Source organism: Ursus arctos, unplaced genomic scaffold (assembly GCF_023065955.2).
Source record: "Ursus arctos isolate Adak ecotype North America unplaced genomic scaffold, UrsArc2.0 scaffold_17, whole genome shotgun sequence".
Taxonomy (NCBI): Eukaryota; Metazoa; Chordata; class Mammalia; order Carnivora; family Ursidae; genus Ursus; species Ursus arctos.
In genome coordinates this window covers 19,025,495-19,041,073 of record NW_026622841.1, presented here as the reverse complement: position 1 = coordinate 19,041,073, position 15,579 = coordinate 19,025,495, and the positions used below count along the sequence as shown (strand labels likewise).

General features: G+C 36.2%; 1 protein-coding gene across 21 annotated transcripts in view; it reads right to left on the bottom strand.

Moving 5' to 3' along the window:
* Positions 1 to 15,579, bottom strand: part of TCF4 (transcription factor 4) — a 347,373-nt gene that overhangs the window by 271,535 nt on the left and 60,259 nt on the right. Inside the window, exon 1 of one of the 21 annotated variants that reach the window (XM_048218600.2) lies at positions 5,709 to 6,337. The exons of the other annotated variants lie outside the window; for them this stretch is intronic. Within the exon in view, the coding sequence (XP_048074557.1) occupies positions 5,709 to 5,727 (19 nt within the window). The 5' untranslated portion in view covers positions 5,728 to 6,337. Of the gene's footprint in view, positions 1 to 5,708; positions 6,338 to 15,579 lie in introns of those variants that run through there. 21 annotated transcript variants of the gene reach the window in all.

Genomic DNA, 15,579 nt, shown 5'->3' with positions numbered 1-15,579 from the left:
AAAAATAGAAAATTTTTATCACCATGCATTCCTGGAAATTCCAAACTAGAAAGGTATGAATTTTCTATACTTTGGTATCATCATCACCATCATCATCATCATTGCCATCACCAACCCTTTTCCATACTGTGAACAGAATTTTCACCTATCATTTCATTAATTCTCAAAAACTCAGAGGAGGGCAGAACAGACATGTATAGCATAGACGAGTCAACTGGGCTGCAAGAGGGTAACTGCCAGTATCAGCAATAGTGTCCAGATCTCTGATTCTCCAAAAATGAGGACCTAACCCTGATTTATAACTTCCACCAACACTCAGAAGATAACCAGCTCAAGCACCACAATTTCCATGTCAAATTACAGAATTCTAGTTACATTCTAGCACGTTCCTGGGAAACTCAGTTTCGTTCAGCAATGACAGCAATAAGGTCCTGTAGACTTAACAACATATGGTAGAGAACCAGAAATGGCATAGCCAACTTCTGCTTGAAATCTAATCTAATTCCCTTCGTGGACTTTTCTCCCCTCTGCTCTTCTACATGTGCCCATTCCATAACCCTTACTGAGCGACTCCAAGGTAGCATGGCCATTGTCAAGAATACGTCTGAATCTATAAATGCTGCTCCCATGAAGTCTGTAAAAAAGATCAGAAATGTACACATGGGAGAAAGGGGACCTCATATCTGTTGTGCACGTATGGGAACTAAACCATTTCCAAGCTTATCTCTTTGAGTCCTTATAACAATTACGTGAAGATGGAAACTAAGCCTCAGGAAGAACTTATATTGAATTTTGCCCAAGGTTCTATAAACAAGTGATCATGAAAGCTGAAATTGATGACCAGGCCTAAATACAGAGTATGTGTTTTTTTCACCACATCCTATTCACTCCCTTAAAGAACAATAATATAAGGTAAAAACATCTTTCTAATTCCATAAGAGAAGGTCAGAAGAAGTGTTGTATGAATTGAGGGACTAATTATTTCCCTACGTGTAGAGTGCTACTTACTAATAACTTTTGTAGCACCAGGTTCTCTTAGAAAAAGTAGAAATGCTATTTGAGTAGACATAGCAAAGCATTTTAATCACTAGTTATAATACGCTGGTAAGTGCAAACATTATGTTCTTCAATACTTTAGAGGACAAGATTCTTTCATAAACGACTTAATCTTTTTAGTCCATCTAGGCTTTGATTGAGTAACATAATAGATGAGGCAAATCACTCTACCTCCCCAACACTGATACCGATACCAAAAATAAAGTCAAAAAGTACAAACTTCCAGTTATTAGATAAGTAAGTCCTGGGGACACAGTGTACAGCATGGTGACTACAGTTAACAGTAATGTACCGTATACTGGTAAGCTGCTAAGAGAGCAGACCTTAAAAGTTCTCAACACATGAGGGAAAAAAAGTAACTACGTGAAGTGGTGGATCTTAACTACACTTACTGTGGTGATCATTTCACAATATACACACATCCAATCATTATACTGTGCATCTAAAACTAGTACAATGCTATATGCCAATTACATCTCAATAAGAATAAAATAAAATAGACTAATCTATAGAGATTTGATGTCATTCAATTTGCATTCCCATTTTTTGAGGCAACGAACATTGTTGATGCTATTTAACTTGGACAAATTTATTATTTCATTATTAAAATAGATGACATTAAAGAAAATCTAGAAAATACATTTTAAAAAAAGAAACATAACAGATGAGACAAATCACTGCACTGCTGAACATTTGATATCAATACCAAAGCAAACAGAAGCACGCACACACAATCAACTCACAGAGCCACGCCATTCTCACTCATGGGTCCTCACTGCCTCCGTCTGTATCCACCCTACACAGACACAGCATGCCCACACAGCCTCTAACTTGTTCTATTGGTAAAACGGACCACGGTACTGACTTCAAAAACCAAGCAAAGTATTAAAACAAAATAGACCTCCTTTCCCATATTTGGCAGAAAAACCCTAATTCAAATCTTCCAAGCCTCCCTCCAGAACAAGCAATTATAAGGTGCAGAAAGGCAATGGCTTTAAAACGACATGCTAATCCTAATATTAGTACCTTGAAAAAGGAAAACTGCCAAGATGTTGGAATAATGCCCAGTTATCCGTCTTACCTACAGCAATAAAACTGTCCTATAAATGTGAACAAGACAGTTAGGATACATTTTGGAGTTAGGTTATTGGCATTTTTTTCTACGTCGCCATTCCCTAGGAGAACAAGCCGGACCTGTGGGGGCCAAACACAGCAGATGGTAACCCAGCCCGGTACCCAGAGCACTTAGTCAATGCAAATACCTCACACAAAAATGAAGCAAGATGTTCAGTGATTTATGGCCCCGATTTCACTAGAAATCTATGCAGTCCTACTCCTCTACAAAGCCACCTTTCTATTGTAGTATGCTCCATCTCGAAAGCTAGCTGAAGTGTCTAAAAACAATATATTATTACTAATAATAAAATAATCATTATATAATTGATACAATAACTATTATTATAGCTTGCACTTATGCCAAGTACTCTTGTAAGCAATTTATAAGGAGTAACATTTAATCCTCACAATAATTCTATAAAATTATTACCCCCCCTGCGCAGATAAGGAAACTGAGAAACTGCTGCTAGAGCAAGTAACTATGACATGGGAAACCAATTTTGAAATCCAGAATGCACAGATCCAGTCTGTGTGCTTGACCACTATAAAGGTATGAGAGTAGGTTTATTTCATGGGGGGGGGGGGGGGGGATAAAGTGCATTCACATAGAAGGTACACCAGACCTGGATTCAGCGGGCCTGAGTTCTAGACCTGGCTGTTCAATATGTAAACTCCATAAAGACACTTACTTGACCAATGGTTTCTTTACCAGTGAAATGAAAGAGTGGGCTAGAAGCTGGAAAGCTTGTTCTTCCAATTTTAAAGACCTGAGATTCTGAGGTTAAACCCTTAAATCTCTGTTTTACTTAAAGACCACGTCATTTTTATCATTGTTCCAGATCTAGAAAAACTGATCACTTGTAGTGGGAATCAAACAGCAGCAGTTTTTCTCTCTGGTTCAATGTTCTCAACCCACGTGATTCTGTAATAAAACAGCACTTCCTCTCTTTGCAGAGAGGATTAAGCTACTTTCTAATAAGTATAACTTCAACAAACCCAGGAAGAGCTGAGGCCGCCACCTCCCAATTCCCAGGTAGAATCAGCATTTGGATAAAAAAGTATTTAGAATCCTCTGGTCAGCTTCCTGATTCTAAAACCGCTTTTTCCTTCCATAAGATGAAGCCAAATGTCCAACGGGAAAACATCAGCTATAACAATGTACACACTACAACACGCACGCGCACCTGCACGCGTGTGCACACATGCACGCGTGCGCACATCCACACACGTATACGTGCGCGTGCGCACATCCACACAAAGCGATTTCCACAGACAAGCCCAGTTATAGCAATTCCACTGCCACCTCTTGAGAGAATAATTTCTGAATGCCAATATTTCATTGAATTTTCAAATGTAATGAGAATTTCTAATATTTCTAATATTCTAATAATTTCTAATAACTAAGAAACTGCCCCATTATATTGTTCTCTCTAAAAGTGATCATGATAAGATCTTGAAAACACTTGTTGAGCAGCTACTGTGAGTTAAACACTGGTTTAAATGCTTTCAATGTATTAACTAACCTAACTCTCACCCTCTGATGAAGTAGGTACTTGTAATACCCTCATTTTACAGAGAAATTAAATAACTGTGTGTAGAAGTGGTAGAGCTGAGATTTGAAGCCCACCCTTCCTACTTAGCACTTGAGGTTTCATTTTGAAACACCAGAAATCTATACGGTGAATACTGTTGCTGCTCTACCCTTTTATCCCTGAGAACACAGTAACAATCGGCAGGTAACAGAAGTGCCGTCATGCTAGGTGCTACAAAAATCTTCACTTCACAGTTTATGAGAGAAATCTCCTTACTTTTTAAAAATTATGTGCTGAGTTTAAAAAATCCAAACAAAACTTATATTGTTTTTTGATTAACTGTTAAAACAGATGATCTGAAGTAAACATCGGAGTAAATCTTCTCTCAAAAATGGCAGGAAGATTCTCTGTATGCTTTTAAATCTTAATGCATTTTAAACAAGAAAAATACTCCATTTCCGAGTTCCAGTTGCTGACCCTTGAATATTTCACACCAAAAAATTAGATAAATTGGAATTAAAATGTACCTGTATGTCTTATTCCTATAAGTATTCAAGGAACATTAAGAAGGGACTGTCAACTTACTATATCCAAGTTATTGTGGATTTCGTAAAGCAACGTTAGACACAGCACAGTTTTTTAAATCATATTACTACAGAACTAAGATCTCCAAAGCCATGATAATATCTAGGTTACTCTCTGCTGCAATTAAATGTTACCTAAAAACAAGCAAGTCAGCAACAAAAAGCATACACGTGTACATACATACACACACACACACACACACACACACACCCCCCACACACATACTCAGTTCAGATGCTGGTACTACTACTTATCTTTTCAGCCCTGATTCAAAGTGTAGAAAACGACTCGGAAACTATTTGATGTTCCTTGACAGTCTAGTATGCAAAAGCAGCCCTCAAGATTATAAACCAAACCGAGTTCCTTTAGAAACTGGAAGGCTGAGGGAATGACTCTCGCCAACAACCCAGGTCATGAGAGGCAAAATCTCTAACGGCTTAAGGTGATATCCAAAATGACTATCCCCAAATCCTCAGTCCCTTTGCACTAGGACAATAGAGAGGTACCCCTACGTTAACATCACTCCTCGAGATCCTGATTCAGCAGCACCTTTAGACCTGTAAATATCATCCAAATCTGTCTCTCATAGGAATTCCATTAACCAGACATTACTGGGGGGTCTGAGCCAAAAATAAAAGGAAAAGAGGGTGAAAAATCACAGGAACTTACAATGTTAGGACTCCAGCCAGGGAAATTCCTTTGGTGAGCAGTCCCTATCTTCACCCTGAAACATACCTTTGAAGGGTTGAAATGATACCCTCCTTTGGAATTTTTTATACATTAAAATGACTGGAAAAAAACTATCTAAAGCAATAACCCTAAGGAATAACTAAGAGAAATGAAAGCAAAACCAGATTTGTAACAAACACTAGCCTTCTGCTTTCTCAGACTATTTTTCTCTTTCATGTTTTTCTCCTAAACAAAAGCCAAGTCTCCCCTGAGGTTCTGTGCAGTGTCACTCAATGAATAAGACTGAGAGTAACCACATCTTCTGACTCAAAGCTAAGGGTACAAATTCATAACCCAAACTCCAGATATAGCCCTCAGTCTGCCCCTCAGACTGACTGAGTCACTGCAGAAGACCGAGGAAGATTTCTACTGGAGTATTTCTCTGTCTAAAGAGTTATGACACTCATAGGCATTTTGGTAGATACAAGAAAAAAGTTAGATTTTAAAAAGCAGAAGTGTTTATAATATTTCCCATTACTTTCTCAGATATAGGTGTACACGTTGATAGAAAATTTTTAATATATCAAAGAATTACATGAGTTTAAGATCGAAACCAGACATTTCAAACTAGAAGTCTTTCTAACTATCTCAGTCAAAAATGTCCAGTAATTCAACTTCTAAGTAGAGGATTCAGACCAAACTTTTTCAACAAAGCTAAGCTTTCAAAATACAAGGTAGGTAAATATTTACCTCTGCTTTCCTCTTCCATATGAATAGTAAGTAATAAATTCCCCCGACATATCTGGGGATTAAAACTCTAAAATATAAGTTCATGAACTTTCAAAGTTCTCTATTTAAAGGGTCTTTCTTGCAAGGAGACCTCCCGGTTACTCTTTGCTTCATGGAAACAGAATACAAGCTAATGATGACGGCAGATTTTCATGTATTTGTATACATCAGTCAATAGAAGGGGAAATGATATTGGCTGTGTGTTTATGAGCTACATTAGAAATGGGAACAATAGCAGACCTTTACCGAAACAAAAATAAAATATGAGTCAACAAGATCCTTGCCAAACAGAGGTCTCGGGACAGCCTTGTTCAGTCTTCTGGGAATCCCACTCCAATAAGCCCAATAAAAGCAGGACGTGCCTCATTTCCTTCAACCGTTCAACATGCCGCTCTTGGAGATGTTTGTAAATTTCCTTCCTCTAAGCATCAAGCTGGCAAACTGTCGTCATTTCTTTGGGGTAATAATATCCTGTTGATGTCTGGGTGGATCTGTTGAGTGTCCCCTCCACATAACACATATACATTTAGTATTATTTTTCAACGCAGCACAGTTTAAATTGGTTTTCAACATATTTGAACATAGTTCAGGCAAGGTATGATTTGATTAGAGGTAACTAAGGACAGGAGATTTTAATAAAATGGTAGTTTTACTTTTGGATTTACAACCTAGAGCAAGGTAATAAAACAACTCAAATAGCCTTCTCTGCTTTTTTTCTGAAACTCAAGATATTTACCTACAATAGTTTATTAATGTAAATGTTTTCATTCCATTCCTGTGCTGGGGTTTGGAAATTTCATACAGCAAAAGAGCAAGCTTAGCATGAAAAAACTCACTTTTGAAAATGGCAACTTTTATTTTACTGGATATACAAATTGCACTAAGTGCTTTAAAAACAGAGTTCTAAACTCATTCCAGAATAAGTTTAAATATGATCTAAATTCAGTAGAATACAATGAGTGATTTAAAACTTTTATGTAAATAAATGATTTTTTTTTTCAGATCTTACAATTTTGGTTAGACCTGAGAGCATATTTCTTGGACAAGGAATTTTTGCCTAAACTAAATAATTCCAGACAAAATTACATTTCTCAATAAAGTTACATGATGTAAAGAGAGAAAATTACACAGTGACAATTTTAAAAAATAATATTTAAAAAATAAAATAAGACCAACTCTCAACTAACATAATTTGCACTTAGGAAGGCATTCTGGTTCCAAAGACAGCAAAAGCTGATTTGTGAAATACTAAAAATAATTGATCATTGCTGCAAAGCACTAAATTTGGAGCTAAGCTAAATGGCATGTACCATTCTCTGCAATTTTAGGTAACACCTTATTTAGCACATAAAATAAGAATTCTGAACATGAAAAATGCCCAATGTCATTAATAATCCGGAAAATGCCAATTTTTAAAAAGAACACAATCTGATACCATTTTTCAACTACCAAATTAATATGATAAAAATAAAGCAAATTGGCAGAGCCTTTCTGGATAACAATTTGGCAAGCTATGTGAAGAGCCTTTTACCTAACAATTCCTTAGGAAACTATCTTGACAATATCTCTGCAAATGAGAACAAGTATTTATCTACAAGAATGTTCAAGACAGTGGTCAACAGTAAGAAACTGTTTAAATAAATTATGGAAGACCTATATGATGGAATATTATGCTGCCTTTAAAAGATCATGCTTTCAAAAATATCCAAGGATACTGAAAAATGTTCATGGTAAAATGTTAAGTTAAAAAGCAATATATAAACTTCATATTAAGTTTTTTAAGACAAAGACTAGAATGTACACAGTCTTCAATATTAGTATACATGACATACGTATACTACGTATATTGACTGTATGCTGTAGTGTGTGCTATATGTATACATAGTCCCTGACTTTAAGGATCTCATAATCTATTACGCAAAATTCATTAAAATCAAATGGGAGTGGGAAGTGTGATATATAGGTGATTAAAAAATGGCAGAATGTTGATAATTGTGGAAGCTATATGATGAATACATGGGAGTTTATTCTACTAATCTGTTTATTTTACAGGTGTTGAAATTTTTTTCAGATTAAAGATTAAAAGAATAGGGGCGCCTGGGTGGCTCAGTTGTTAAGCATCTGCCTTAGGCTCAGGGCGTGATCCCTCCGTTGTGGGATCGAGTCCCACATCAGGCTCCTCTGGAAGCCTGCTTCTTCCTCTCCCACTCCCCCTGCTTGTATTCCCTCTTTCGCTGGCTGTCTCTATCTCTGTCAAATAAATAAATAAAATCTTTAAAAAAAAATAAAATAAACGTTAAAAGAATAATTAAAAGGCATGGAAAATATATAAGTGTCTGTTCAATAAATACTATAAGAGTTCAGAGATGAGAAAGATCATGTCTGGAGGAGGTATTGGCATCTCTTTGAATAAGTAGGAAAATTTCAACAGGCAAGTAAGTGCTTGAGGGTAGGAGTGAGTATAATGAGCAAGATTATAGTGGGGGAAAGGCAACTGGCCTTGAGCATCAGGCCAGTGGGTAAACTGGTCACAAACCCACGGAATCTAACTGCCGCACTCATGATAGATAAAATCCCCTAATAGAGGATAAAGAGGCATCACCTTCTGGATTTCAGCGAGGCTGTGATTCCCCCAATGAGTCAGCATTCTAAATATGCAAATGTTCACCTGGCATGAGGAGGATAAAAAAGCATCATTGACTATTGCAGGCTTCTGGTCCCACCCTTGCTCACTGAAGTAAAACTATCCCTTTTACTGGTGGGTGATTCCTGGGTAATTCCCATGGGCTCTTTATTCTCACTGGACAAAACCTCTCTGAGATCTAGGCATGATGAAGGATGTAAAACAAAGAGCTCATTTTTAAAAAACTGTACTCATTCCTTATCCTTCCCAGCCCTCGGCCTGGTGTTTTTTGTTTTTGGTTTTTTTTTTTTTTTACATCAATAGCCTATCTCCATATAAATGTCCGATTTTGCAACACTGTAGGTACCACAATGTCTGTGTGAATGAGTCAGAATACGCATTACCAAATAGTGAAAGAGTCTAGTTTTCCTAACCAATATCTATTTTTGATTTTTTTAAAATTCACATTGCTTCTTATAATTTTTCCATAAATATCTAACCAGTCTCAAAGCTACCATTTAGACTACAAATGCATCCTTTGGTTTGTTAAAGAAAATTTGCATGACTTCCGACTATAAATTTGGAAAAATGCAATAAGCTTTAATGGCTATAACATACAATTTTGTCTTCTTCTATTAAGGAAAAAAAATAAAATAAAACACAACTACTTGTTCCAGAAGTAATATTTTAGAACACAATATCTTTTTAATTCTAAAACAGATCCACACATCTGATCATTCTTCTTTATATAACATTTTCAAAATCTTTTTATTGTCTTAGAAAATAATGCATGCATGGAAGTTTGAGGCTAGACAGCCAGTATCATTGGTAGCCCCTGTTAATGCTAATTGAGTTAGCATAAACATGTAAATCCCCTTTTATAGATGTCTGGCTTTTCCTTTATCCAAGGCCAAACTATAATCTACAAAGATAAGTAAGATCTACGTTCTTGATTTGCTTTGCATGTAAATTCTTTTGCATAACCTGTTGATATATATTTGTCCTCTGAAAGATCAAAGATCATTCTACAAACACCAGATCTTTCTGCTATCCTCCAGCTCTCCTCAGATTTCTCGGTTCTGCCCCTTTGCCAATGTTCTCTGAAGAGTACCAAATTCATGAATACTGATGTTCTTCCTCACTATTTTGGTGGCATCCTGTGGTGATGACACAGCAACAGGAGTGTCATGGTACCACGTCTACCTCCTGATTCCTGAGCATGTGTTTGGAAATATTATGTGTGCACGCACACACAAGACAATCACACGCACTACCATGCCAGTCAGTGCCCAGGGCCAGTCGGAAAACCTGAAAATTAACCTAGTGACGACGAGAAAGGGATGGCAGTTGATCCAAGTATGTCACTACGTAGAAAACTTTTAAAGAAACACATAGCTGCTCATATCTCCCTCTAAAACTGGTTCTTAAAAGGTTCATTACGGTGAAAGCCTCTTCCATGGTGAACTTTGCACCAGGCAGCCTTAGCACTGAATTTTTAATAGACAGAAGCTTTTTGTAAGTAAAAAGCAGCAAAAGAACAAAAGAAAAAAAAGCATGATTTTGTAAAAGGGATAAATGTGGAAATATGTTGACGCACAAAGCAACTGATGTATTATTTACATTTTATTTGGAACATTTATAGAATAGCACAATTTGTATATATTAATATAATTCATACATTATCTGCTATATGCATAATGCATATGTAATGTTAAGATTTGTTAACGTTAACATATAACGCTAATTGAATATTAATTACATGCCAGGTACAATGTTAAGCAATTAATAAACATGCTCATTTGATCCACCCCACCCTATATATTACTATAAACGTTATGTTTCTAAGGATGAAGACAACCTCAACAACATTAAAAATGGGCCTAAATTTAGAGGCAGACTATAAACCCCATAAAAAGCAGTTATCTCTTGTTTAACCCTGTATCACCAACACTCAGCATAAAGAATGGCATAAATAACAGGCATAAATAATGGTATAAATAAATAATAGGTGCTCAACAAACAACAGTTAAAGGACCTAGTAAAGGCAGGCAAGTAGATGGGAGAGGAAAAGTGAGATAGTCCCGGGTAGGAAGAGAACACAGAATGTAAAACCCATGGAAAAACATGATTCTGACTCTCAAATAAACTCTAGTTCAAGCAGCAAGACAGAACACTTCAGCAGGCGCAATAACTATCACGAAAACATAAGCCCCTGAACAGAAGAGGATAAACTGGAGGGGCAGCCAAATTAGTCTCGGCATTAAGAAATGCTCCCCAGAAGAGGTGGACCGTAAGTGAGTGGCAACAGTGGGGATAAGCATTAGTACAGGGAAGTTGGGAACATGATGTAGGTACTGTGACAAAAATCAAACTCGATATGCTGACCCAAAAAGTGTTTAATAGTCATTGAAGGACTTGTGGTTACAAATCTTGTTTTTACAGTTTATCAAATTTGAGAGAATGAAGAAATGTGTCCATGTCCCCACCTTGTTTGTTTTGCATTTACTGACAATTATCCAACATCTAAATCAAGAGAAATGTCACCGTGGGTTCTTGAAAATGAAGACTTAGCTCCCTGTATTATTACCCATTTACACATATCCAAACATGCCATAAAAGAAGAACAAGCATTCAACCCAAACGCAGCACATGATCCGATTAGAGTGGCACTAGTCAGAGCTCCAACGGTTTCGCACAAGGGGGATGGGTGTGAAAGTCAACCACAGTAGCGACATTAGCAACAACCTCAAGGATTCCCAACAAGAGCTTCCATCTTGAAAAAGTGAAGATGGGTTCCAATGCTGAGAAACCACTATTCCAACTGTCTCAATTACCACAGCTTTAAAACACATGGGATTTGAAACTACCTCTGAAGTACTTCAGCAAATTTGAGAAATGGAAGAATACTTTTAATTTTAGAACTTAAAAAAAAAAATCCCAGCTTTATAAATTCATAAGGCAGAATGGTGCTACTGTATACATCGTTCACATGTGTGCTGCACTGAGACACTCTAGGGTCTTTGCATTCTTCTTGGAATTTTCTGGCTTAGTACACATGTATCCTCATTGTCTCCTCTATAGCTAATTAGCAGCAGTCCCCACTGATGCCATAAATAAAGAACCTGAGAAAATCCAGGTAAGTGTCATTTCCCAACTACAAAGGCAAGCTGTTAAAAATACTCTACAGAAAATATAAAGTATGAACTGTGGTTACCAAATAATCGTGAAAAGAAAGAAATTACGGGCCTCACTTCCTCCCTCTACACTTTACCAGGGGACTGAATATTCAGTTCAGTGCTCATGAGAATCTTCTAATCCCTCCACCTTCCCATCCCCTAAAGACCTCCCCCCAATTACAAACATACCCATAGCAACTGGAAGCAATGTCATAAATAATTCAAATATATCAAGTTACCTAAAGCAAATTTTAATTTCTGTCAAAGAATAATAATTTTCCTAGAGATTCTTTACCCAACGTAAAGGGACTGACAGCACAGGAATGTCTCTAGGGATCGACCTACCCTGTCAAACTTTGACTACCAGAAGACCAAACCATTAGTAATATTTAATCAGCCCAGCATTGATAAAGAGCTGTAAAATAAAGCTTGTCTATAAACGCACTGAGTCACTTAAATAAAAAGCAATATGTTTCACTTCTTCAGCTATATAAATATAGACTTGTATATATAAAAACAAGCATCATCCCACATCCACATATATATGGCATGGGCATATGAGTGGGATCGATGATGTTTATAGATGTCTATATGTATTTATATAGAGATATACATAGGCTCCCAAGCAAAATGTTCCTTGTTTTTAAATTCCCTGATTTTTGTTGGTAACAGTTATTTCTTGTTAACCACATAGTAAATATGAGACTATCACATTATGTAAACCATGCAAAGCTGAGTTACATTTTTTCCCTGAAGATCATATTCTGTGAATTTATAAAGGAAGATGCCACTGTTGAAGAGGAACACAGTTGTAGTTACAAGCAAAGAACTGGTTAAAGAGAATCTGATCGTACAAAAAAATAATAATAATAAAGCAATAGGCAGGTTAAAGAGAATAGCAGAGGAAAGGCTGCCATTCATTAGGTTCAAATCATAGCATAATTTTCTTAGATTGCTCTGAGTTTTATCCTATTACTAGTTAACCATAAAATTTATGTAAAAAGATTTCACTCTGAAATCACTGTGTTCTTTAAGCCACTACGGATTTGTGATATTTCTTCATTCAGTCTATTCTTCATAATTCAGAGTCTCATTATCTAGTTGTGAAATATCTAGGCCGTGGGATCTTTTCCTTTGCTCAAATTTCTTATTTGGTTTCTGCACTATGTCATAGTGACAAGGCAGAGAGGGTCAGGGAAACGGTGACACTCCTATCAATCAGCCTTGCTACTTACTAGGAATTCTGGAAGCGAGTTTATTTGGAGAGACTGAAACAGCTGGTTAACAATTTTCCCCTTGAAACAAAAATAAATGGAATTATCATTTCCTAACAATAGATTATAACGTCATGCAAAAATTAGGACAAATCAGATTCAAGCAGGAGAGGAAGTATTTTTAGTATGAAAATAACTTTCTTGAAACAGTTACAGTAATAAAGAAATAATGAACTTAACTCATTACCTTAAAAGCAAGTTATGTAAATGTTATCTCTCAGCGTCTACTGAGGAATAACACTTTGATTTACATGTCATGCGCTGCAATGACCTAATATAGCCGTCAATAAACCTCTTTACTGCCTTGCAACACCAAAAGCAAACTGCATGGTAAGTCAGATTTCATAAGATAATACCTCCTTTCTCCCACATGGGTATCCTCCCTACCTTATCCTCCAAGAAAACCACACCAGAACTGCTGGCTTACTCTCATCTCTACTTTATTTCTCTAGCTCCCCCACTGAGAGTTGGCTAATGAGGGCCATGTGCCCTTTGCTAAGCTACCCACCCCCGCCCTAAAAGATACAGGTTATTTTAACAACCCTTTTACCCTTGATAAAGTGTGACATACACGGCGTTTATAAGATAGGATCAGGTTTTTGACAATAAACATCTAGATAGAATTTTTTTTTTAAGATCTGAGACATCAGTATAGTATCATCCTCTTTCCGAAGTCTTATGTTTTAAAGGAAGTTTCTACAAGGCTAACTAATGGAAGACTGCCACCCTCCTGAACCAGTATGGCTGGATGAGTGGCGTAAGCGACATTATCTACAGTTCTCTGGTGTAGATTAAGAGTCACCCAACAGCTGTTAACCAGAAACAGCTACCATGCCCAGGGCTGGGGAAACAAAGGGAAGAGGGTGAGTTGTACAGCCTAGAAGCCCAAGGGAGAGGCTCTGAGGAGAAAGTACCGGCAGGCTGATTTCAGAAATGTAGGGAAAAAAATAAAAAATGGAAACAGCTGTTGCTGCCAGGGTGATGAGGACAGCAGGAAGGGTGAAGTCCCTTCTTGCTCCACCAGCGTTCCAATCTTCCTCTAGCGCCTCCTATTGGCAGAAGCTAATAGGAGCGCTAGCTGGAAAAGTAGAAACGTAGTTTCTGCTCCAGCACCCTAAAGAATACAGAAGGGTGGTTTTGGAAATAACCAAAGTTCAACTTATTTTTACAAGTGTTATGGGGAGGGAACAATCTACCAATTAAAATATAGGTAGACATACTCTCCTGATTCCAAGAGAAACCAGACTTTGAAAATCATTGGTACCTACAAAAATAAAAGCATATTTTAGAAAGCATTACCTTTGATGGTTATATAAAATAGAGCATTATCTACCAAACAGATAGCAAGACAAAACATGAGAGAAGAGATATAAAAGTAGATGGATAAAACACCATCAGAAAAGTAAAACTGTGTTGACAAAATTAAAATCTGCATAAAATTGTAGAAAATATGTCAGCATGAAGATGGTAAACTTGAAAAGTTCTCTTGGAATAGAAAGAAAAGGAACAAAGAGATAATAATAATGAAAGACGCACTACTGAAGATCAGAGATGGAAATATAATCTATCATGAACACGTAGCCATCATGAACGGTTAGGCATGAAAAATGGCAGAAATATCATTTTGGGGGGTAAGAATTTAACGCATCTGTCTAGGTCCACAAACAATCCAGTTAAGTAAAAGTATAAAAAATTAAAAAGCAAATTAAAATGAACATTATAGAGAATAACCCTCCTTTTCAAATATCCATTAAAGATTTCCCCCAAATCATCATTTATTAAGACACAAAAAGACGGTAATAAATTTTAAAAAGAAACCATACTGTTTCTTTACTGACACACTGCAGTAAACCTAGAAATCGGTTATGAACATTTTAAAGGCCAAAGATGATAATCTATTAGAAATATGAGTGGCATTCCAAATTAGCTGGTATTTTAAAAGGAAAACAAAAGAATGGTAAGTTTAAAAACATATTAATAAATTAGAAAACAGGAAAACTAAACTAGTTAAATAAATCCACGAAACAAAAATACACATATCTCTGACAGAAATCAATTTTAAAAAGTGCAAGTATAAAAATTGAAAATAAAAAGATTATATAACCATAAACAAAAGCTAAATTATCTAAAATCACATAAATGTGTGTGTGTATGATTAAAGACCACCAGACAACACAATCCACTATTATAAGAGTTTAACTATTAAAAGAGAACTTTATTTTCACCTTTTTATTTTTCATTATTTGTAAAATATTCCACAATGTACATTGTATCTCCTTTAAAAAACATGTTTGTATTTTTGAAAAATGGCCTGAGGGCACAGAATTTTTCTGTGATATTCTTGCCAGATTAATAAAATTTCCGTTCACCTAAATTTAAAATGGCAAACACCATCAATACTCCACCTTATAGGATCACAACTAAGTCAGTTATTCTCATAAAGCTTCTGAAAATTTACACTGAAATATTCATAAAAAATTTAAAAGACATCAGTGAGATCAATTGTATAACATCCAGTTTAATAATTTTTAATGATCGTATAGAAAACAATAGACATGCTATTTTATTGCCTCTACAGAGCAAAAGACCACAGGGAAGTTCTGTGATATGAGATTGCGTGTATATCTAAAAACAGTGATTAGTCCTCTGTAAAATATGTAGAACTGGCATCTCTCTACTAGATAGTGTCCTGTGGGTCAAAGAGTGTCCCCTGCAAGATTCACAGATACATTATTACCCCTTGATATTTATCAATAATT